At 41.9% G+C, this 26,276-nt stretch overlaps 1 protein-coding gene across 1 annotated transcript in view; it reads left to right on the top strand.

Moving 5' to 3' along the window:
* The window catches only part of LOC149283773 (nuclear pore complex protein Nup155-like), a 28,180-nt gene extending 22,746 nt beyond the window's left edge, over positions 1 to 5,434 (top strand). Inside the window, exons 24-35 of the mRNA XM_089497291.1 lie at positions 34 to 172; positions 313 to 448; positions 561 to 714; positions 1,092 to 1,196; positions 1,493 to 1,647; positions 2,418 to 2,547; positions 2,646 to 2,759; positions 3,594 to 3,714; positions 3,817 to 3,927; positions 4,463 to 4,599; positions 5,068 to 5,174; positions 5,296 to 5,434. Coding sequence (XP_089353417.1) covers positions 34 to 172; positions 313 to 448; positions 561 to 714; positions 1,092 to 1,196; positions 1,493 to 1,647; positions 2,418 to 2,547; positions 2,646 to 2,759; positions 3,594 to 3,714; positions 3,817 to 3,927; positions 4,463 to 4,599; positions 5,068 to 5,174; positions 5,296 to 5,434 — 1,548 coding nt within the window. The remainder of the gene's footprint in view (positions 1 to 33; positions 173 to 312; positions 449 to 560; positions 715 to 1,091; positions 1,197 to 1,492; positions 1,648 to 2,417; positions 2,548 to 2,645; positions 2,760 to 3,593; positions 3,715 to 3,816; positions 3,928 to 4,462; positions 4,600 to 5,067; positions 5,175 to 5,295) is intronic.
* The last annotated feature ends 20,842 nt before the right edge of the window (positions 5,435 to 26,276 follow it).

Below are 26,276 nucleotides of genomic sequence, written 5' to 3'. Positions count from 1 at the left end.
ATGAATACATCAAAGCTTTTTGTACCTCTCTAGGCAAATGAATTGTTGCAACGGTCTCGCCAGGCTCAGAACAAACTGGACAAACAGAGGTTGTTGCGGGATTCGCTGAGGGAGTATCAGAAGATCAGTCGGCAGGTGGACCTCGCCAATGTGTGTGCTCAGTACAGACAAGGTGAGGAGCCTGTTCATACGCCTTCTGTGTGTTGGTTTAGCTACACAACTGGTACTGAGACGCTATGGCTTGTTTGATCTCAAAGATGGCAGGACTGGGTGGCGCGTCTCATGCAAACATATACGTTCTTTTATTTTTAGTGCGTTTCTACGAGGGAGTGGTGGAACTGTGTCTCAGCGCTGCAGAGAAGAAAGATCCGCAAGGGCTCGGCCTTCATTTTTACAAGAATGGAGAGCCGGAGGAGGATGTTGTTGGTTTGCAGTCTTTCCAAGAGCGGTACGTATATTGTCCATAATCCTCCGAGTTCTTTGATGTAATAAGGAGTTTTTATTTTGCTTCACACCATTTTTCATCTGTATTTTTTTTTTTTTTTTTTTACGCTTTATAGGTTGAATAGCTACAAATGTGTCACTGATGCTCTTCAAGAACTAGTTAACCAAAGCAAGGCTGCCCCTCAGTCCCCAAGTGTCCCCAAAAAGCCTGGTCCTCCCGTGTTGTCATCGGATCCCAACATGCTTAGTAACGAGGAAGCTGGTCTCCATGTAAGAAAGCGTACCGTTTTACTTTTACTTCCGAATAATCTGAAATCTGTCCCAGACTGCAGTGTTAACCAATAGCTACGGGTTCCTACACCTGTTTTGTCATTAAACCGGGAGAAACTATATCTTTAGATTCTTTGTACTTCCTGTTAAAAGCTCCTAGAAATTGATGTTTTTGTAAATGTATCAAATTCATTCTTATACAGAAGAATATTAGATTTCCTTTAAAAATTTCACGTGGACGGCTAAGTCTAGGCTTAAAAAAAAAAAAAAAAGGTAATATTGGTGTCCTGTTTTTGCCGACCTGCCTTTTACTGTAAAGAGGTAACGTAATGATGTCATAGTGAAGTGTGTGAATTTTTGCGTTCTTATTTTCTTAGTTTGAGCAGATGCTTAAGCTGGCGCAGCTCTCGGCAGATGAGCTCTTTAACATCGCGCTCTTCAATTGGCTCGTGCAAGCAGATCTTACAGACAAGTTATTGGAGGTATTGGCTTTATCCTTCTCGTGACGGGCATTTCCGACCTGCCGTGTGGTTTTGTATCTTTCAACGTGATCGATTAACCACGATTCCCCTTTTTAGCGCAACCACACAAACTAGATCAGCAACGTACCCCTAGCACAGTAATACGCCACACGTAGCCTTACGACAGCCATATGTCCCTTTCATCTCCCTGCCTGTGTGACAAGTGCAGGACGGACACGTTAATAACTAAAGCAGACTCGATGAAGGAATTGGTAAGTGGCCAAACTGAAGTGACGCTCTTGATTGTCTATCTGTAGCTGAATTCACCCTTTTTGGAGCCCTATTTGTCTCGAAAAGCAAAGGACGATCAAAACAAAGTACATTACATGGATCTGCTGTGGAGGTACTACGAGAAAAGCAGGAATTTCAGCAAAGCCGCTGAAGTTGTTGCCCAGCTGGCCGACTTGCCGAGGTAAGAAAGACCTGCCTGTCCGGCCAACGCGGGTCACGATGTGAACGACCGTCACGTACAGTGTCAGTGAAAGCCAATCTGTCACTTTTTATTTTATGGTTTTAAAGCACTAAATAAACTCGTCTGAAAGAAGCCAAATGTATGCTTAGAAACCCAGTGTTCTGGGTTACGTTATCTTGGTGACATTTTCCGAGGCTTTTCTGTGCGCTTGAGGTTCCCTGGAGAAACCATGATATTAAGAATATTATTATATTCTGCGCTACAATAAAACTGCCACAATATAGAGATTAAGAGTAGACAAACCCAGGCATCTCCGCTGTGTCCAGCCCGCATCTCCTATCTGGTGCTAGGCAAAGATACTGCCACACTTCATATTTTTTTAGCCCCTTAAGGCAGCAGTTTACAAATTTTGGTTTGGATCTTGGAGCCACCAAAAAAATTTAGGATTGTAGGATTTTCCCAATCGTGTTTCCCCCCCCCCATATAATTAAAGCTTCTCCACTCCTTTCTGTCTAAAGTGATGCTCCATCAACATAAACCCCATACTATAATACATATATATCATAATTAAAAAAGAGGTTCTAAAGATAAGGGTATCGCGCAAAATATATGTAATGTAGAATAAGTTGTGGGTATTTTTTAGTTCAGAGGAACTAGGGGGGGATCTTCTTGGACCCCAGGGATCTCATTTGAAACAGAGGCAAACCCTTGTGATGTTCCTACATGTTTTCAAAGTTAATACATAGTTATTATTTATTTTACCATTTCAGCTCTGACATATCACTCAAGCAGCGCGTTGAGTACATTTCCAGGGCCATACTGAGTGCTAAAAGCTCGACGGACGTGGCCACCCTGCCTGCCGACGGAGAGTTCCTGCATAAGCTGGAGGAGAAAATGGAGGTCGTTATTTTTATTTTACATTCGTGAAGTTAAGATATTTTCGCTGTCCGGTTACCGATTCCTCTAAGCGTATTAAATGGCTCATTTTCTTTTTTAAGGTTGCCCGGATACAGCTTCAGATCCAGGAGACTTTGTTAAGGCAATGTTCCCATAATCAAGCGGCTCTCGATGCCGTAACTCAACTGGACTCACAGCTGATGGACGTCACAAAGGTATCTAATATATATATATATATATGTATATATGTGCTTTACGGTATAATAAACGGGAGTTACAATAAGGGCACGTATACAACACATACATTAGTCATACAGGTGTTGTGGTGGGGGATCCCTAGGTCATAAGGAGGTCCCTGCCCCATAGAGCTTACAATCTCTACATAACGCATATAAAAAAGGTGCTGTGAGATCAGACACTCAAACTCAAGTTATATTCTGTAGACTCGCATGGATTAACCATTTCCTGGAAAGTTCAGACAACTTCTGGTCTATCATTGAAACACATCTGGCACTTCCCCCAAAGCACTAAATAAGGAGCGTGTGTATATCGGAGACCTGTGTGCCAACTACGCTTGGGGGTATCTTCCAGTTTTTCGGGTTTACTGGTTTGGAACTCTCAGCCTTGGTGAGAGTGCGGGGAGGAAATAATGAGTTGTGGTCTTATTGGCACAGATCACAGGTTCCTGGAGATTCTAGTCCCTTTAACCCTGAGAGATCAGGCTGTCTCATGATAACCTGGAATCTCACCTATCAACAGACAGTCCTTGGTCTTGCCTTAGATTCAGGAGCCATGTGCCTGTCCCATGCATAATTCAATTTCCTCACTGTGTTAGCCTCGTACCACTTCTGCTGGGAAGCTGTTCCACCTATCCACCACCCTCTCTGTAAATGAAAACTTTAGTGCATTACATCGAACGCAATGCAGGTCTTGTAAATAGTGTTATAAATCGGTTGTAGAATGTGTGTTTTGTGTAAGACACGATTTATCCATTCTCCGCAGAAGTTTACTGACCGTTCATAAATGTGTGAAATTTACTTTTTTTGCAGCTTTTTGAGGATTTTGCACACAAGTTCAAGCTTTCTGAGTGCATGCTGGCGATAATACACTGCGCCGGACATTATGACCCCATCCTGGTCCAGACCCTGTGGCAGGAGATCATAGAAAGAGGTATTAAGTGTTAATAAACATATCTGTGAAAGCGTTCATTATGATGGAATGACCTGCTGTTCTTTATATTCATGCAATACACACACTGTTTTTATTTCTTAGAGTTAAGCGATAGTGTAGCGATGGATCCCGCAAACCGAATGCAAGCTTTAAATCTGAAGATCACTTCTCTGGGCAGGACGTACGTGCGCACCCCGCGCTACTTTCCATTGGGTATGTTATACGGAGAGCTTAAAAAACTGTAATTCGTGTTCTGTGTATGTGTGTAAATAATCTATCTTGATTAATTTCCTTTTTTTTTTTTTTGCCAAGATGGCAATGCCCCCAGTCAGAACATGGATACCTTAATAGCTAAACTACTTTTCCTGTGCATCTTTGGCACTTAAACGTACACGGCAGCTATCATCTGTACTTTTATGCATTTGATAGCTGGGTGGGATTCTGCGTCCCCCTTCTGTACCGCTCGATGCCTTGCAGGGGGATATGGTCGGCTGATCGCGTCTCCCTGTGTGTAATATACTCCTCTCCGTAAACACTGCGGGCCGGTTTGATTAGATTTCATTAAATTATCGTGACGTACGAACAGGTTGTAAATTCTGGCCCATAATGAAACATGTTGTTTGGTGTGTGCGTAACCTGTTAATTGTGTATCTTCTGTACAGTTTTTGTTCAGAATAGATTTTTTGGTGTTAATATAGTGCAGAAAGAAGAATTACCTTTTTTACCGTTTATTCCTTTTTTTTCTTAGAATTCCTGGTTCAGTATCTGGAACAGCATGTTTGTGCCTTGAATTGGGATGTTGGCTTTGTACCGTATACCATGCAGGAGATTGATGTCCCCATCCCCAAATTACTAGAGGTGTACGATCGCTTAGTAAAAGCACGGGTAAGAATTCAACATACAACCCTGACACGCGTGAGAACCGAGCAGCCGGCTTATAGAACACGTCTTACCTTTCACTATATGAACGATATAATAAGTGTCTTATTGCCCTATTGTGGGGTTTTTAGACACTATTCTAGTGGGTGAGATAAGTTTCTTGATATTGCTGCTTATTCTCGTATAAATATATAAGACCCGCGGAAGCTCGGACGGGAAGGTGCTTCCCCCAGTAAGACGGACTGTGTCTCCGTATAGCTGGGGTACATCACCAAATCCAACAGCCGCATCTACGAAGCAGTTCTGTGTGGTTCGAAATGTCCATTAAAACCTGAAATTCCACATTATCCTTTCGTGACATTGGGACAAAATATAGCAGACAGATATCTTAGTAATGCTTTACGCAGCGAGATCGATCTTCAATTCATTCATTTTACTAATCCCCCTGATTATAAGACTGTATCATCTTCACAGGAACCCTGTTGGGCAAGAATGAAGAAGCCGCTCCATCTGCTGGAATGCATTCACGTACTGCTGACCACGTTTGTGCAGAGCCCGGGCAAAGTCCCAGCCTACGAAAGGTCAGCGGCATCTACGTTTTAAACGTCTGCAATTCTTTCTATGGAACGCTCGGTATTTTATGAATCGGAACACTTGTTTTTTTATATGTATGTGATTGGAAGGTTTCTGTTTACTCCTCAGGCGGCGTTTCACCACGGTCTGCCTGGACGCCATTGCTGGATATCTTGTAGAGCTTCAGTCAATGACCCCAACGGCTGCATTGCAGAGCACCATCGGCAACTTCAAGTCTTTACAAGCCAAGTTGGAGAGGCTATGCTAACGAAGCCGTGCCGTGTTCACACTGTCACAAGGGACTAAAACCGCCATGGACCCGCCATCCTCTGACGGCCGTTAATCTGGCGCGTCTTTCTGATACCTTTTTGAGTACTTTTCTGTTCGATTACAACGTGTTAATCTTTTAGTGTAAGACTATATAATATTTGAATATCTTGAATACATTTGCTTTTTCTAAAAGTATGGGCGACATAACTGATTCCTCCCTTCTATTTGTTTTATTTCTTTGTCTACATTTCTTCTGAATCGTCCGGCTGATCACATCGCCGTACCCTGCAGTCCAGATCCACCTTTCGTTAAACTTTCATTGACTTGGGAACTCGCTCACAAATTAGTGTCCGTATCGTCAAATACATACTTTTATTTTTTTAACTCTTCATACCACCCTGATTTGTATGTATCTAAAAAAAATAACTAAATAATAAAGTTAAATTTGAGCCTTTGCATGGAAGTAGTAAAATGGACAATTAAGATATTGGTGATGTTATGTGTAGCGCGATCTGTCGCTGCGCTCACATCATCTGTTAGACAGTGAGGAGGAATGAGTAAATCTTTGCATTGTCAATAACAGTTTTGTAACCTTAGACCTGGAGAGGTGCTTGTTTTTGCCAGAACTGAGTTCCCAAATAAATTTATAAATTCGGGTTTTTTTTAAATGGTTTTATATATATAATATAATATATATATATATATATATATAAATATTACTATTGCTCATACAGTTGGTTTAGAATTTGGGGCTTCAGCTGTTTATGGAATGAAATAGACTACCTAGCAAAATCACTAGAAACTGCATGTATACACTACCGTTCAAAAGTTTGGGGTCACTTAGAAATATCCTTGTTTTTGAAAGGAAAACATTTTTTTTCTTTTCTTTCTATTAAAATAGCATGAAATGGATCAGAAATCCAGCGCAGATGGGGTTAATGTTGTGACAACTGTAGCTGGAAACAGGTGATTTTAATGGAATCTCTTCATAGGAGTACAGAGGCCCTTTATCACTCCCATCACTCCTGTGCTCCGATGGCCCTTTATCACTCCCATCACTCCTGTGCTCCAATGGCCCTTTATCACTCCCATCACTCCTGTGTTCCAAGTTTAAAAGGCTAATTGATCATTAGAAAACCCTTTTCTATTATGTCCTAAAAAATGTCCTGGACCACACACTTGAACTGTAGCATGTAAATATAATTACATTTACATGATTTTTTTTCCTGGATCAGGATTAGTTGCAGATTGTCGCTCTGCAGTTAATGAGTCTTTACAGGATTAACTTGGCGTTCTGATTTTGTTTCTTCATTATAACACTACTAGCTTCCATCTAATCTGATGGCTCGTTTCTAAAGGCTGATATAATTTCCCGAGACCTATTTTTGACTGGTTCCCTGGTGAGTTAATCAGTAAAGTTTTAGCGATAAGATTATCCTTGGACATGAGACGGTAGAATCATTAACCTTCCTCTGCTAAATGAGTGATGGTGCAGGCAGGTGAGATGCTCAGGTGCTCTGGGTCAAACATGATAATGATGAAATAAGGTCCCGAGATGGGGAACGGTCTCCTCATGGGTCATAGAAATATAAGAAAAGGTGAGTCTGTTCTGCTGTTATAAGGGCACTGATGAAATGTTCTTTTTTTTATTAGGTTATGGTGTTCTCTACTTCCCTTAATAACATTGTGTGCGCACGTAATGTGTATAATTTTTGTTAGCAGAATAAAACTCCCATCATCTTCAGTTACTTCAGATGAGGGCTGATGTCCACTATGTTATTTACCCCAACACTTGGTTTGAGAGAGGAGAAGTATATGCAACACACTACTCTAGAAGTCTAAATATTAAACAAAATAGGAGAGTCACATGTTGAGTTTTTGTTGTTGTTGTTGTCGTCAGAATTGTCAATACCTTCAACAACAAAAAAAAAAAGTGCAGCAGAATAATAAGATTTCTGAGAGGTTTATCGCATTCTGTTGCATCCGACAGCAGGGATATCATACACTAGCTGAAATAATTGTTGATCCTGTAATTGTGTGACCCCCCCCCCCCCAGCTGTCCATGTCAGCCATGGCATTCCACACAGACCCGTCTCCTCCAAAAGTGTTCACATACTGCTGGCGATCTGTGGAGGACGTCTCGTTCACCGGAAGACTTCACTTGTTACAAACTTATGTTCTGTTCCTAGACATCTGTCCTCCATCTCTCCAAACAAACCTATTTTATGTCCTTAATCTCCTCTTCCCTCATACAACTTATATCTTCCTTCTGCTTCCACGACCTCCTATATGCTAACAATACAAGTCGTGTCACAGCCTGTCTGAATTGCTTCATGGATGACATCCCATTACCTGAAGCTCAACATCTCCAAGTGTGACCTTACGCCATCCGCTCTGTCCACAATTCCTGACATATCTCTTACAGTTGCCAACTCCACTACCCAACCAACTGACCAAGTTCACACCTGGTATCACACCTGACTCTGCTCTCTCCTTCCCTCACATCCAGTCCCTCACCAAATCCTGCCGTCTTCACCTGAAAAACATCTCCCAAATTCGACCATTCCTCACTCAAGAAACAAAAAAAAAAATACTAATCCACTTCATCGTGATTTCCCATCTGGATTATTGCAACTCCCTACTAACTTCTCTCCCCTCTCCAATCAGTCCTCATCATCACAGCGAGATTAAGCCATTGCCTCCCCTCCAGAATCAAATTCAAACTCCTGATTTGCAGGGACCTAAGTGCTCTCTCCGTCCCTCTCGGGATCTTCATCTCCCTGGGAGGTATAACATTTATTACATGATAGTATGAGGTATAAGCCAACCTATGCCTTGGTTACTGATCCAAAAACCCCCAAACATAACCGTTTTTATTATTGAATAATTTATTTGATGAAGCTTTAATGTATACTGATGAAAATACATTAACATACAACAAAGAGCACTGAACATGTTGAACAGAGGACCTCTGGGGTTTATTCACTAAACAGGGCGTTGGCAGGACAGCCTGCTGGTAATGTTATCCCACCGACAACATGTTACATTATGCTGCCGTATATAAAAACATACTTAAATCAGTTGGAGTTCTCGAAAGTCACCTCGCTGATTGAGCTGTGTGTTAGGAAGCACCGGCTCAGCTATTATGCAGGAGAAATGTTCTAAGGAGGGCCCTTTATAATGTATAAAGAATACAAGGAGCCGAGACCACAACTTCCAGAAAACTTTCCCACCGACCACCTCAAATTCTTTTTTCCCAGGGTAAAAAGGGTGGCGTAAAAGCAAAGAAAAGTACAACCCTGTCTTTAGTGAATAAACCCTAATTGTCTGCGTAAGCTCTATGCTATAAAGCAGATGCAGGGGTAAACTAGTAAAGGATAGTGGGAGTTGTAGTCCCCGAATGGTTTCAGATGCCTTCTGTTCCCTACCTTTGAAACCTCTCGTGTCTTCTTACAGGATCTGTATATTTTTTTAGCTGCAGGGGCACTTTCTCATGCTGTAGATGAAAAGGTACGGAATGACTGTAGTGTATGACGCCGCGATAAGACTTGCCATGTTGATGATTTGCTGAGAGCCCCTAGTATTGATTTGAATGCGAAGCGCCAGGTACACCACCCAGAAAATGAAGAACACGCCAGCCACCGCGGTGATGCTCAGCATCGCTCTCATCTGGGTCGTCGCAGAGACGTTTTTCGTTTTGACGACAGTGTTTTTTCTTGATATAATCACCTCGGGGTGCTGTGCCATTACATCTCCCAATAAGCGCGGCTCCGGTGGAAAGCCGGGCATGTTGCTTGGCTCTCTGGAATGAGCCGCCATCAGCCGGCCAGATTCTTCATGAACGTACAGAGTGTTTGATTCCGGTATGACCACCAAATGGTTGGCTTCCAGGTTATAAAGTACCGATTTCTGAATTCCTTTATTACAGTTCAACGCGTCAGGATCGTATATTATGCTCACTGGTTCTTGTCTCCGTTCTTCATTATCCATCTCGTCGTTTTTCGTGGGATTTACCAAGCTTTGGAAGAGAACACATCTCTCAAAATCGGAAACAACCACTTTGACTGGACCTTCGTCGTTTTCACAAGTGTTTTCTAGAGCTATGAACCCTACTTCTGCAGTTGTAGCGGCGACACCAGGCAGCGGTTGTTTAATAATCAGGTTCTCTACACATCCTTCTAGAGCTTCGGGCTTTTGATCGCTGCCCTGTGAGGCCGGAGGGTCTTCGGTGTTGGTACAGAACCCGGGAGACCTTTTCCGGGCTGAGTTAATAATCAAGCAGCCGTTGTTTCTGGCACATTTCAGAGCAGTAACACGTTTCCTATTCCGTGCTAAAACCATAATTATCCTGAAGTTAATAGCAAGCATCGCGACGACTGGAAGAGCATTTGCTATTAGAAGATACATGATCTCATATATGTACTTGTGCAACCTTGAAGGGAAAACATTGTTGCAAGCAAAAATCCTTTTAATCGGCTGTTTCGACGATTCCCCGTTGTTGTTGTTGTTGTTCACTATATAAACGCTGCAGTAATAGGAAAACGGGACGCTGAATATAACAGCCACAAACCAACTTAGTGTTATCGAGATCCTCAGCAGCCGGTGCTCCGATTTATGAAACATCTTGCGGTTGGCTGGCCTGGAGACGACTAGCTTCTGAAACCAGAAAATGCTCATGCTGAGCGTGGTGAAGACACTGTTAGTGATGGAGAGACTGGCCATGAACATGTATATTTTGCAGTAAGAGTTGGTCAGGAACCAGGACCCATTGGCTTCAACCAGGATACTTGGAATGTCCACCATGCATTTAGTGAGCAGGTTAGATAATGCCAGGTTAATGAGAAGGAACTTGTAGGGTTCCGTCCTCCAATGCTTTGATGGCACCGAATAAAATAACAGCGTTGAATTTCCAAACATACCAAGTAAGCATAGTAAGACCCGAAAGAAAATCTCGATGAGTTTAGATTCACGCACGTACATCATCAAACAGCACAGAATGCGGAAGCGGTACCTACCCAAAGGCGATGCTGCTGTCACCTAGATGAGACGTGCCTATTGTGGCTATACATTTGTGTTGTTGGGCTTGTTCCATGGTGCGATTTGTCTGCCAGGTAGGATTGATGTCATTTTGTGCCAATTATAAATCTGGATCCTGCTTGTTTGATAATCTTATCCTTCTGTATATCCGACTTTTGCTAATCCTCTCCATGTCAAACCCCTGATGGGTTAAGTTTCGCTGTCATTCACACACAACGGAAACCAGTGTATTAATGCAACATCCAGATGCTAATTGGCTTCCTAATGAGAAGTTGTTTTCACCTGCTAGGTTTAAAGCTTTCGGAAAATGCCTTTAACGCACAGATCAGAGGGTTAGGATCCTCTGCTTAGTGTCGGACATCAGCACCCATTAACCTCAGCCACACTTATAGTCATCTAAGTCATTTAATATATATATATATATATATATATATATATGTATATGTAAATGTCCCAAGAATGGAAGGCACGCTCTAATCCATGCGTTTACTTGCCCCGGTGCTGATCCTCGACCACAATTAGACATCCATGGAAAAAATAGGAACAGTCTCTGGACTTTATATTAGAGAGCAAAAATATTTATCAGTTAAGGTCATATCGACGTTTCTGTCTCCTACACGGAGCCTTCATCAGGACATACCATATATATATTTATACATATATATATATATATATATTACTGTGGGAGCCAGTACAAGTCTATAATAATATTTCTAAAAACTCTGAGAAAACCCTTTCTGTCAGGACCTGGGTCCGTGGTCAGACGGCTACCACGACCCAGAGCGCCCAAAGATGGAGATCAGGAGTTATTGCGCAGTAGCGGAGTTGGACAGGGCCTGATGCAGGGCGACCGCACTCTCCAGGGTGTTGAGCACCTAGGGTTGTGCAGCCATGTACCAGCGCCCTGACATATCAGCGGATGTTAACCAGTTCAAAACAAAGTAATAACCTGCAGGCACCCTGGAGCAGGTATGAGACATAACAGAACATAGAAATATGCAGGATGCTGCAGGCTGGGAGCATGGAAGCTAACCAAAGGAGATAGCTGAAACATAGCAAGCAAGGCGGACAGAGCGAGCAAGGGACAGGGAGACCAAGCAAGAAACATAACCAGACAAGACATACATAATACAGGGCACAACAGGGAACAAGACAGGACACCCCGCTGCCGAGGATACAAAACAAGACACCCTGTTGCCGGGGATACAAGACAGGACACCCCGCTGCCGAGGATACAAAACAAGACACCCTGCTGCCGGGGATACAAGACAGGACACCCGGCTGCCGGGGATACAAGACAGGACACCCGGCTGCCGGGGATACAAGACAGGACACCCCGCTGCCGGGGATACAGGTTACATCTAGACTTGGGCACCAGGGGGCTCTTCGTGTTCGTCTTCGTGCTCGTCTTCGGCAAAAAAAAAAACTTCGTATTCCGCGAATATTCGCCTGGTCCTGTCTTCTCTTCCGGCGAATATTCGCGGACATTCTTCGTGCTCGGGTTTTCTTCGTTTTCCCCGGTTAAGGGGTTAAAACGGGGTTAAAGCCGCTCTGGCGCCAGGAGTTTAAATGTCCGTATGAGCAACTCTATTGGTCGTCAGCAGGGGGCTCGTCTGCCATTGGTTGATGGCAGACGAGCCCCCTGCTGGCGACCAATAGGGTCGCTCGTACAGACTGTTATACTCCTGGTGCCGTAATTGTCCGGCAGATCCCGCTGGTCTCCCTGTTCTATAATTTATTAACTGATAGAACAGGGAGACCAGTGGGATCTGCCGGGTAAGTTACAGCATTGGGGTTTTAAAACCCCAATGCTACAACTTACCCGGCAGATCCCACTGGTCTCCCTCCCTGTTCAATTAATTAAATGTCCGTACGAGCGAACAATAAAGTCGCTCGTACGGACATTTAACTCTGTACAGGGAGGGAGACCAGTGGCATCGGCAGGGTAAGTTGCAGCATTGGGGTTTTAAAACCCCAATGCTGCAACTTGCCCTGCCGATGCCACTGGTCTTTAACTAATTGAACAGGGAGGGAGACCGATGCCACTGGTCTCCCTCCCTGTTCAATTAGTTAGTCCGTGCCGGGTTAAATGTCCGTACGAGCGACCAATAAAGTCGCTCGTACGGACATTTAACTCTGTACAGGGAGGGAGACCAGTGGCATCGGCAGGGTAAGTTGCAGCATTGGGGTTTTAAAACCCCAATGCTGCAACTTGCCCTGCCGATGCCACTGGTCTTTAACTAATTGAACAGGGAGGGAGACCGATGCCACTGGTCTCCCTCCCTGTTCAATTAGTTAGTCCGTGCCGGGTTAAATGTCCGTACGAGCGACCAATAAAGTCGCTCGTGCGGACATTTAACTCTGTACAGGGAGGGAGACCAGTGGCATCGGCAGGGTAAGTTGCAGCATTGGGGTTTTAAAACCCCAATGCTGCAACTTGCCCTGCCGATGCCACTGGTCTTTAACTAATTGAACAGGGAGGGAGACCGATGCCACTGGTCTCCCTCCCTGTTCAATTAGTTAGTCCGTGCCGGGTTAAATGTCCGTACGAGCGACCAATAAAGTCGCTCGTACGGACATTTAACTCTGTACAGGGAGGGAGACCAGTGGCATCGGCAGGGTAAGTTGCAGCATTGGGGTTTTAAAACCCCAATGCTGCAACTTGCCCTGCCGATGCCACTGGTCTTTAACTAATTGAACAGGGAGGGAGACCGATGCCACTGGTCTCCCTCCCTGTTCAATTAGTTAGTCTGTGCCGGGTTAAATGTCCGTACGAGCGACCAATAAAGTCGCTCGTACGGACATTTAACTAATTGAACAGGGAGGGAGACCAGTGGCATCGGCACTGCCGATGCCACTGGTCTCCCTCCCTGTTCAATTAGTTAGGGGTTAACTTTTTTTTAAAGGGTTAAGGGGCCGTGCAAGTGAGCCTATTGGTCGCTTGCACGGCCCTTTAACCTATGGATTTCTGCTCCCGTTAACCCCTTCGATGCTGTGTTAACGCAGCATCGAAGGGGTTAACGGGAGCGGAAATCCATAGGTTCGCTGTCAGGGGCTACAAAGACCGTGCGAGTGAGCCTATTGGTCACCTGCAGGGTCTTTCTCTGGCATCAACCAATTGGTTGATGCCAGAGGAGGTCCCTGTAGGCGACCAATAGGCTCATTCGCACTGCCCTGTAACCCGTGACGGCGAACCTGCGGATTTCCACTTCCGGGAACTGCCGCGATGCCGCGAAGACAAGACAAGGTAAGATGAAGGGGGGGAATGGTAGACGAAGACGAAGACAATCACGAAGATCTTCGTGGTGTGTGTCTTCGTCTTCGCCTACGTTTTACCGCCGCCGTCTTCTCTTCGGCGTGTCTTCGGAACGAACACGAAAACGCACTCTTCGTGTTCGTTTCCATGTTCGCCCGAAGACGAATGCACAAGTCTAGTTACATCAGACTAACACACATAAATACAGGAACTCAGAGCCTACCTTAAGGGTTCTGGTGCCCTGTGCGGACTACTCCTGTGGTGCCCCCTTCTCACTACCCCCCGCCCCTTCTCACTACCCCCTTCTCAATATCTCCCCCTCTGCCCCTTCTCACTACCCTCCCCCCTCTGACCTTCTCACTATCCCCCCCTGCCCCTTCTATCTACTCTCTCTCCCTACTTCTCATTATCCTCCCTTACCTTGTTGCCGGAGTCCTGAGGTGGGAGCGGGAGGCATCCGTCTTCCCGTGGTGCCCGCATTTCATGTTGAGCACCGGAATATGACATTATATTCCAGCGTTCAACATTAAATGCCGGCACCGCGACGGAGTCACAGAGAGTGAGGTGTGCTGAACGGTTGCTGAAAACTTCACGAGCAGCCGATCGGTGCCCCTGCCCGGGACTTAAATTAAGGCATCGGGGTTTTTTGTTTTTGTTTTTTTAACTTTATTTAACATGAAGGATGTTAACCCCTTAATGACAATTGCCGGTCCTGGCACGGCACGGAAAAGCATGTGCTTTAAGACAATTGACGTGCCAGGACCGGCACGTCTTTAAACGGGTGCAGAAAGCGATCTACTATCGCTTTCTGCACCCAAAAAGCGTTGCTGAATGCCTCGACCTCGAGGCATTCAGCAACGCCGCGATCGGCACGAAGGGGCCATCTCTGGCCCCTCCACGGGGCGTCAACATCCGCCATACTTTGTATGGTGGCGGACGCCCGTTTTAAAAGCGTTTAGGAGGCGATCGACGATCTTAAATGGTGTCGCTGGAATGCCTCGATCAGGAGGCATCCAGCGACACCAAACACTAACCTTTTGATGGGCTGTGACCGCTCCGGAGAGCGGTCACAGCCGCAGCTGCCGGCAATCTTCGCCATCAAGGAAGATGGCCGCCGTCCTGTAACAGGAACCACAAATTTTAAAAGTTCGCTAGATGGTCCAGACCATCTAGAGAACTTTGGCTCCACTTGCAGGTTGAATACAGGTACTGCATTCACCATGCAAGTCAATGGAGCCCAGCTTTCTAATCACAGTGTGATTAGTAAAAATAAATTAAAAAATAAAATAAAATTAATAATAATTAGAAAAAAATAGTAAAAAAACAGTAAAATGTAAAAATCATTTCCCACTGATGTCACTATCAGGGGAACCTCCAAGTTGAAAAAAAATGTTAAAATTTTTTTTTAAAAAAAAAATAAAAAAAAATATATATATATATAAAAAATATATTTTTGTGAGCAAGTCCTAAAATTAGCATATTAGCTTAAAACAATTCTCGCATGGAAAGAGTTAAAATACTGGCATATTAAATGCCCGTGGGGTGTCTACTTTTAAAAAATGGATGATTTGATGGGGTAAATTGAATGGGCCAGGTTCAACAATGTCCCAATTAACACGGGGGGAAGGATGGCCACACATCTAATTTCCAATTAGAAAAATGCACACGTACCAAATGTGGCCTTTTAGTTCCCCCAAAAAATGACACACCCATGCATGTGGGGTATCACTGCACTCAGGAGATGTTGCTGAACACATTATGGGGTGTCGTGTGACAGCGGCATATACCAGGAGCTGTAAATTCATACATAAAGTAGGTGTGTGTGGGAAAAATACACACACAAAAATATTACTGCAAACTTTGAAAAAATGCTGGTGGTAAAATATGTGCATGCAAAGAGTTAAAATACCAGCATTTAAAATACCCTGTGGTGTCTAGTTTTGAAAAATATATGGTTTTGTTGGGCACACTGAAATGGCCTGGCTCAAAGATGTACCAAATAGGGCATGGGCAGTGGATCCCAAATGCCAAAGTTCAACATTGAAAAAAGCGCATGCCCCAAATGTGGCCCTTTTGCCCCAAAACAGCCCGGCAAAATCATTCATGTGAGGTATCGCTGTACTCAGGAGATGTTGCTGAACACATATTGGGGTGTTTTGTGATAGTGACATATACCAGAACCTTTTAATTCATACCTGAATTAAAATGTGTGTGGAAAACCAAATGCAAAAACATGACTACCACAAAGTTTGACAAAGACTGGTGGTAGATATGGTGCATGGAAAGAGTTAAAATACTAGCATTTGAAATACCCTGGGGTGTCTAGTTTTCAAAAATATATGGGTTTATTGGGCACACTGAAATGGCCCGGCTCAAAGATGTACCAAATAGGGCATGGGCAGTGGATCCCCAAATGCCAAAGTTCAACATTGAAAAATGCGCATGCCCCAAATGTGGCCCTTTTGCCCCCAAACAGCCAGGCAAAATCATTCATGTGGGGTATCGCTGCGCTCAGGAGATGTTGCTGAACACATATTGGGGTGTTTTGTGATAGTGACATAAACTAGAACATTTTAATTCATACCTGAAGTAAAATGTGTATGACAAAACAAATGCAAAAAAATGACTACCATAAAGTTTGACAAAGACTGGTGGTAGATATGGTGCATGGAAAGAGTTAAAATACTAGCATTTGGAATACCCTGGGCTGTCTAGTTTTCAAAAATATATGACTTGATGGGGTAAATTGCATTGGCCGGGTTCAAAGATACCCGAAATGGCACATGGGGGGAAGAATTACCAGATTTGGAAAAAATGGCTTTGAAATAGCAAAACGCTACCTGTACTTATTGCCCCATAATGGGTAGAAAAAAGCAAAAAAACATAAAAACATTGGGTATTTCTAAACTCAGGACAAATAGTAGAATCTATTTAGCAGGTTTTTTCATTACCTTTTATAGATGAGTAAAAGATTTTTCAACTAAAAGTTAGAAACAGTCATTTTTTTCTAAATTTTTCACCATATTTTATAATTTTTTTAATAGTAAATAATATGATACAATCAAAACAATGTCATCTAAAGAAAGCCCTTCTTGTCCTGAAAAAAACAATATCTAATGTGTGTGGGTTCAGTAAACGGGAAAGAAGAAAATTACAGCTAAACACAAGCAGCGCAGAAATGTTAAAAAGGCCATTGTCACAAAGGGTACAAAAAGTAAAATCAGCCTTTGTCTCGAAGGGGTTAAACAAAGTTTAAAAAAACAAAACAAAAAAAACCCAATGTTTTAATATAAGTCCTGGGCAGGCGCCCCTGCTGCCATGGCGCACTGTGCGGCCGCACACCCCTAAGGCCGGTCCTGATCACATTCCACATAAATAAAATAAATATATGTATTTAAATAAATATCTTTAAGGCGCCTTACGAAAAAATTACTGCAGTTTTTCTGAAGTAATACTGCAGTTTTTTGGACATTTTACTGCAGTATTACTGCACATTTACTGCAGTATTACTGCACATTTACTGCATTTGTACTTCACTGTACTGCACTTTTACTGCACATTTACTGCAGTTTTTTTTTTATATTGCAAACCTACAGTTGTACTTCAATGTATTGTAGCTTTATTGCATTTGTACTTCCGTACAAAAATAACTGCAGTAAAACTGCACTACAGTGAAGTACAAATGCAGTAAAACTGCAGTAAAAGTGCAGTATTGCAGTTTTTTCATGTCCAAAAAACTGCAGTATTACTTCAGAAAAACTGCAGTAATTTTTCGTAAGGGGCTATTTGCACCATATTTTTACTTTTTATATTTTATCATCTCTGTAGTTTCCATTGCTATGTTTCTGGAATTCATGTCACCTTATAATGAAGCATGTCGTATCTAATTAACGAGCATGTTAATTGTGGATTTATTTTTATTTTTATTTATTCAATAAAATTGCTTAGTCCTTCCTACGGCTTTCTGGCGTTGGCCCTTCATACCGGAGAGCAAGATCACAAAGTTAAAATCCTACTTTAACAAATAAACCCCATGATCTACCAAGCTCAACACTTGGGTAGCATTATACTACTTTAATGCTTATATCAAAAGTAGATTAAGCAACATAATACAGTTTGCTGTTAGAATGGTTGGATTCCTGCTTTTTATGAATAAAGTTAAATTACCGATTTTCAGCTGTCCTTAATCATTTTATCTGTAATTCCAACCCCAGCCCTTCTGCTAAATAGCCTTCCCTGTTAATGGCTTTTGAAAATATATACATTTACAACATTTAAGGCTGCCTCGCTGGCAAGGTGACAGCCTCTGTCTAAAGCAGGGAACATAGGGAGCTGCCTGCTGAGCACTGAGCTGGAGCCCTCACTTAGTAAAACACCCCTGTTATTTAGAGGTTAAAATCATTTGCATAATGTAATTTTTTTAAAAATCTGCTCCCAGAGGTGAGTTTTTAGGCACCAGATTGTTGACTAGTTTAAAAAAACATATATATAATTTTATAATAAAATGTAATTAAAACTTCTCAGCAGACATCTGCATGAATGTTGGGCTGTACAGAGGTCCACGCTGTCTTCGGGTTGTTGCGAAGGATATGAGGTAGTAATCTGGAGATGCATCTGAACTTATCTGCCATAACACAACATAAAAGAGTGAAAAGTAGTGAAAACCAGTCTCAGACCGTATATAAAGTGTATAAATAAAATAAAAAAGGGGGATACTACCCTTCTTGGACCGGTTACACAGCTGCGACCCTGTAACACACTCTCCAGGTGTAGAAACTTTGCAAAACAATCCAGCCAGGTGCGCTCGTGTTAACTGATAGAATAAAATAATATAAAAAAGAAAAAAGAAAAAATAATAGTGAAGAGGTATAAACAATAGCACTGACTGATAGGTATACTTTATGCACTCACAAAGTGTACGTGGTGTTTCAAAGTGGGGTTCTCTTTAGGTCCGTGTATCCACTTGAACATGTAGACAAAACACAAAACCAAAGAAACATGGGATGGTATCGTTTGGGAAATTTTCTTTTTATTAACCATCTGGTTGGACACTAATTCATGGTGGTTCCTGATATTGATAACAACTGGAGAATATCCACTGAGACCATCACGGGACTGCGGCAAACACGAAAGAGGAACCGACCGGGAGATACCTTGGAACATTACACGCTGAACACTTTCTACATAAGAGTAAGTGCATCCATCACCTCACTTCTTTTCCCAAACGATACCATCCCATGTTTCTTTGGTTTTGTGTTTTGTCTACATGTTCAAGTGGATACACGGACCTAAAGAGAACCTTATTATATTGTATCAACTTAAAATTGAGTCCAGAATTATCCTTGTTACATTTTAACCTGGTTTTTTATTCTCTCACATGTTAGTGGCAACTAAGTTACGAGGTTTCGCCAGAAACAGGAAATCAAGTGAACTTTAGAGTTGGAATAAGGTTAAAAATGCAGAATATCTGCCAAAGGGGCATAAAAATTAATAAATTGAATCCTCCCATCAGACTAGTTGCACCATTTCAAACAACAAATTAAACCCCTTTATAATGGTTAATAATAATATAAGCGGCTTACGATAAAGATGCTGTAATACTTAAGATATACAACCCTTCTTTCATCACAGTGACAACTAATGTGTTTTTATATTATTTTCATATATACTTACAGCGTATTGATTACATTTACCATGACTTCGAACTCATTTTCATGTTAATGCATTCTGTATTCATATATATATATTAATAATTTCCTTTAATTTTCAATTTTGCGTGCTTGTAATACTATAAGAGAAACAAAATATTCTGGTGATCAATAGGAGAACAGTGGTAATTAAGACTTGGTCCACAGAGGCCTACAGAGACTGAAGTCACAAGCATTAACCCCTTCAATGCCCCGATTGTGTCATTGAAAATACAGCATTGAATGGGTTAAATCTGCACAGTCGCACTCATGATCTTGTGCAGTAAGAGAAGGTAAGGTCCCCATACTTGTGTTGCATTTATCTATTACTATATGTTAATTATGAAAGATTATGGAAATATAGAATATGACTATTATTGTAATCAATAATTAATATAAACTAACACAGTGTTCAAGGATTGTTATAAATAATCATTACTATATACATTGTGATTAATAAATACATTATCATATACTAGCTACATACTGATTAATAAGGTATATAAAATACATTTGAATGACATAATTAAATTGTGCATAATTAATTAAAACAATATAATAATTTATCATGTATCACAATTTGTAAAAAGAAACAGTTTAGGTCATATTCTGTGTTCATCCTCTGGGGCTTCTGTGAATGCATTCAATAAATTCAAGAAAAATATTTTAAGTTACCTGAATTACAAGCCTGAAAGTGTTAACTTACTGGACTATTGGAATCATTGGTGATATTATTTAGGTGTTCTCGTTTGCGTGACTTTATTGTCTATATGCACGGCCTATATCGTAGAGCACTCGAAGGTCAATATAATTCCAATGCGTAAAATAACACATTAGTTGTCACTGTGATGAAAGAAGGGTTGCATATATCATTATTAACCATTATAAGGGGTTTAATTTGTTGTTTCAAAAGGTGCAAATAGTGTGATGGGAGGATTCAATTTATTAATTTCATTAATTTAATCAATTTTCTCTTTGTGGGCTGAAATATTAAATGCTTAAGAGAGAAAGATCACAATTTGGGCAACATTCTAGAAAGCTAGTACCAAAACATAACACAACAGTAGTTTTACTGAGAGGGTGGTTGATACATGGCACAGCCTTTCAGATGAAGTAGTAGAGGCTTAACCAAGGATTGATTAATTTTAATAATAACTTATATAGACACCTGGGAACTAGCTTGGCACTCAAATACAACACGTCTGAATGAAGTCACCTGTACTCAAGGAGGGGTATGTTTCATTAAAGTTCGTGAGCTCAGCTGTTCTGAGAAAAGTTAAACGGTATGATAATTCACTTACATAATAAAACTTTTTATAATTATGTAAAATAGTGGACTTTGAGCCAAAAGGTTTCTGACTATGCTTGGCTTGCTGTGTAATTTTTTAACTCAGGAGTGCAGGGGCTTCAATATTCTCCTTCTTTGTAAAAGGTCATATTTTTACTTTTGAGAGGCAGTGCGGGAATCATGAAAAGGTACATCATGTAGCATTGATAAAGAATCTGCAGAATTGCCAGACAGATAAGGGTGATTTTAAGGATTGGGGACCAGCTGATCCCCATTATTTTCTTATTTCTCATGATATGAGGTCATGCACTTGCACCTTTTTCTTTTTTACTTGTAATTATATGTATGCCCTCAAGGGGTATTTATGCTTAAATTAAGCTATGTCTCTTTAGTTTTGCCCTGGCCTTATACATAATTAGGAGGGACAAATAACCTACCTCCTCATCCTTGTACTGAGTGTAATCTTGGAGTACACAGGTTGGCCGAAGGGGTATTAGGGAGGGTCTGTGCTTGCTGAGATCTCCAATACATAGGAAAGCCTAGATCTAGTCTAGTTTTTAGTTTACAGTCTTATTTAGTGAGTGCTGATGTGTGTGATAAGACTGTCAAGCGAGCATTGAGATTCTTCATAATGTGCTTTTACTCAGCCCAACAGTTGCAAGGGTGATATTGGGTTATTACGTCAAAGCCAATACTTTATTGGGCAACATACAAAACAATGTAAAGTTACAAAGGTTTTCAGAAAGGTATGGGTCTATTCTTCAGATGTAACATTTTACGTGAATATCACTTGTTTAAATGGTTCTTTGTCCTTCGTACAGGCTTTGGGGTGGCTGTGACTACTCTTACAAAGAGTACCCAGAAGAAACAGGAGTCTCAAGTGTCAACGTGAATCAGAACACACATGACAACTTATCCACAACTGACTTTAAAGGCCCGGTGCATTTAACTTATATTACAGAGTAGGAGAAACCACACTCAGAGATTCCCATCTGTAGGGTGAAGTTATTCAGTTGCTCTTCTCCATGTTTCTCTGATAACCTGTATAAACCTTCCCCAAGAACAGGGGTTCTCAAACTGCGGCCCTCCAGCTGCTGCAGGACTACATCTCCCATACTCCTCAGCGAGTCCCTTAGCTGAAGGAGCATTATGGGAGATGTAGTCCTGCAGCAGCTGGAGGGCCGCAGTTTGAGAACCCCTGCCCAAGAACATTGATTCAGAAGAAACTCTTTGAAGATGACAATGTATCAACATGATTCTAAGAATCGTTCCTAGAATCCTGACTTGGTTGGCCAAAAACCACTTGTTATGGCCACGTTCCCATGAAACCACCAAGCCGTTGAAGGACACTGGGATGGTGTGTACTGTATACATGTCTAGAGGAACTCTCAAATTATCCGGTACCTAGTTATCACCTACCACGTCTTAAACCATTTCGAAAACATAGCAAACATAATGAATTATATCATTAATTAGAGAGAAAAAAAGTGCATTGATATTCAATAAATCAATAAGAAAGAGTTAAATGAAGAGTTCACACTAGAATACTCCTTCAAGGCACCACAATATAATAATATCTCCATTTGTCGGGCCTTTGTATTGGATCCGCTTGCCATGGCAGATAAAATTGAAGATCTGTAATCAATGTGATGAAAACCTGGAATACATTTCTCATAATGGGATTCAGATTGAATTAATGTATTTTTAATTATGTATATTTTGAAGAAGCCAGGCTTTGTATCAACAATGTCAACATTTTGTCAGTTCCATTGTACAGTTGTGCCTATGTTAAGTATCTATCGTGTATTTAAAATATTTGAAATAAAATTAAAGGTGTAGAAAAGTCTTGGTATTGTTCTCACAGAGCTCTATATGCAAAATGGACACTTGACTGCATACTTTGTATGATTTATATTGATAGGTGTGTGTTTGAACATCAGAGGTCCAAACACACATGTTGAAGAAAAGACCTCAGAGGTCCAGAAAGCTTATGTGCCTATTGCATGGAACAGGTTAAAAAAGTATAAAGATCAGTGGGTGCTGGATTATGTAGCAAGAAGGAAAAATAGGAAACTAGAAATGTATGTACCTTTGGAATCCAGGTAGATAATTTCGATACCAGTCTGGAGTTGTTTATTTTTTTATATATGATACTCCAGCCTAAAAAGCTTCCCTCCACCAATTGGTGTACCCAAAACAAAAGTGCTTTGTGAAGACATTCTGGCTCTTAGGTACCCAGCCAGACATGTAGAGTATGTTCTCTCCTCCATACACAATGAAAGTGCACATCAGGTATTTCCATAATCTAAAAAACTTTTACTGGATTTCTCTACCATAACACATAACCTGTGCCAAAAAATCTAAACAACACAGATGCATTGGTGAAAAAAGTTTAGGAACTTATTTCTATAGCTAATTTTGGCAGTGATAGGTGGCCAAATGCCTGCCTGGCATGTGTGTCCTGAAGCCACTAGTGACATATCCTAGATTGGGTGGTATTTTTGGCTTCTTTGTTTAACATTTCCAGTTACAAACCCAACATACTAAATGTAATAAAACAACAGTTCCAAAACGGCAATATACACCTTAAAAGCACTGTTAAAATGCTCAAAATGCATATAAAGTCTGGACACCTGAATTGTTGTTGGGGGTATGTTCTGTCAATTTAACTGATTTAGTGACAGATTATATAAATATATGAAAAATATGGCGTTTTATAATTTTTAGAACATTACTCATGCTAAATGTTTAACTATGATGTGTGTGGAGATGCATACTACTTCTCTACATCAGAAAAAAGACGCACTGATGCAACTTTGTAACCTTTTAAATTCATAGATTGTCCTTTTTTGTACACCTGTGCATTGGTGTTTTTTAATAAAGCATGAAATGCCTGGCTAAGAGCCCTTAGGAAGCCAGCAATGCAGCTCTTCCACTGGTCTGGATAAACTCTGTTAATTTTTGCTATTACATATGGTTACAGTTACAACAGTCAATAGTATCAAAAACCACAACAGACAAAAATGGTCACTTAATTTATTTCTTATTAATTTAATAGTCCAATTAATTAGGCCACAAAGAGCTGATCATGTTGACAGCTACCTCTGGACTCACGTAGAGTCACCTTTCAGCACACAGGAGAGGAAAAACCCCATTAGGGGAAACCTCTGGGGAACCATGGCATGAAAGATTGTCTTTCCCTCTGGACACTAAGAGGTTAACTGTGTATTTATACCTGTAGAGAAGAAATGGCAAAAAGTAACTGACAAATAGTCATATTTTGTAAGTGACAAATAGTCATAATCAGCCTCTGTGGATGATTATGCCTCCACCGCAAGCTTAATCTCTTAATAATAAGCCTGCCTTAACACCATCAGTTCAATATAAATTGACATAGCATTAAACATGGACATAGCATTAAATATAGACATAGCATTAAACATGGACATGGCACTTCTCATATACATAACATTAACACATGGACGTAGCATTACACATGGACATAGCATTAAACATGGACATAGCATTAAATATAGACATAGCATTAAACATGGACATGGCACTTCTCATGTACATAGCATTAAATATAGACATAGCATTACACATGGACGTAGCATTACACATGGAGGTAGCATTAAATTTTGAGATACCAGTGAACATGGATATAGAAATACACATTGATGTAGCACTACATATGGAGAAAGCACTATACAAGGACATAGCATTATACATAGACATAACATTAAACATGGACAAAGCAGTAAACATTGACAGAGCATTACACATGGACAAAGCACCGTCAAAATGGACATAGCATTACACATGGACATAGCATTACCAATCGACATAGCATTACACATAAAGATAACAATACACATGGAGATAGCATTAAACATGTACATTGGATTAAACATGGACATCGCATTACAAATGAAGATAGCATTAAACATGGACATGGCATTACATATGAAGATAGCATTAAACATGGATATAGCAATAAACATGGATATAGCATTAAACATGGATATAGCACTACATGTGGACATAGAAGTACAAAAGGACATAGCATTACACATGCACATAACATTAAACATGCACATAGCATTTCACATGAAGATAGTATTAAACATGGACACAGCATTTACACATTGTCACGGTCCGTACACCAGACCCCGACGCAGTGACTTACCCGAGTACCCGCTTATCGCAGGTACAGGGTCCAGTGCTGCGTCTTCGGTCCTCTCCGTCTCCTCTGCATTCCGCATGGCTGCAGCAGGGGGGGGCGTGCGCCCTCACTCAACTTTACGCATCCCCACTCAGAAATGGCGGGGAACATGCTTAGGTGACATCACGCCAGGGGGTGTGGAGTTCTTCAGAAAGCAAGTTTAAAACCAAACACTGAACATTGCTCAATTATTGTGCTTCCTCTACTAAGAGCCATGTGCATTTACTTACCTTAATTCCTGTGCGCTAGGCCGACCGACTCCTTGGACTCTGCTCACCTACCTTGATTCCTGTGCGGCAGGCCCGCCGACTCCTTGGATTCTGTCACCTACCTTGATTCCTGTGCGCCAGAGCAGCCGACTACTTGGACTCTGCTCACCTACCTTGTTTCCTGTAAACCAGATCCACCGACTCCTTGGACTCTGCTCACCTACCTTGATTCCTGAGCGCCAGACCAACCGACTCCTTGGACTCTGCTAACCTACCTTGTTTCCTGTAAACCAGATCCACCGACTCCTTGGACTCTGCTCACATACCTTGATTCCTGTGCGCCAGAACAACCGACTCCTTGGACTCTGCTCACCTACCTTGTTTCCTGTGCACCAGACCCACTGACTCCTTGGACTCTGCTCGCGTACCTTGATTCCTGTGCGCCAGACCCGCCGACTCCTTGGATTCTGTCACCTACCTTGATTCCTGTGCGCCAGACCAGCCGACTCCTTGGACTCTGCTCACCTACCTTGTTTCCTGTGTGCCAGACCAACTCCTTGGTCTCTGTCCACCTACCTTGATTCCTGTGCACCAGACCAGCCGACTCCTGTGACTCTGCTTACCTACCTTAATTCCTGTACGCCAGACCTACCTAACTTGATTCCTGTGCACCGACTCCTTGGACTCTGCTCACCTACCTTGATTCCTGTGCACCAACTCCTTGGACTCTGTTCACCAACCTTGATTCCTTTGCGCCAGACCCGCCGACTCCTTGGACTCTGCTCATCTACCTTGATTCCTGTGAGCAAGACCCGCCGACTCCTTGGACTCTGCTCACCTATTTTAATTCCTGTGCGTCGACTCCTTGGACTCTGCTCACCTACATTGTTTACTGTGCGCCAGACCCGCCGACTCCTTGGACTCTGCTCACCTACCTTGATTCCTGTGCACCAGACCCACCGACACTTTGGACTCTGCTCACCTATTTTAATTCCAATGCGTCGACTCCTTGAACTCTGCTCACCTACATTGTTTACTGTGCGCCAGACCCGCCGACTCCTTGGACTCTGCTCACCTACCTTGATTCCTGTGCACCAGACCCGCCGACTCCTTGGACTCTGCTCACCAACCTTGATTC

Source organism: Sceloporus occidentalis, unplaced genomic scaffold (genome assembly GCF_023333645.1).
Source record: "Sceloporus occidentalis isolate IW3139 unplaced genomic scaffold, rSceOcc1.0.p SCAF_101, whole genome shotgun sequence".
Lineage (NCBI taxonomy): Eukaryota > Metazoa > Chordata > Lepidosauria > Squamata > Phrynosomatidae > Sceloporus > Sceloporus occidentalis.
Note: the sequence above shows the minus strand (reverse complement) of the source record. Positions and strands in the feature narration are given on the sequence as shown.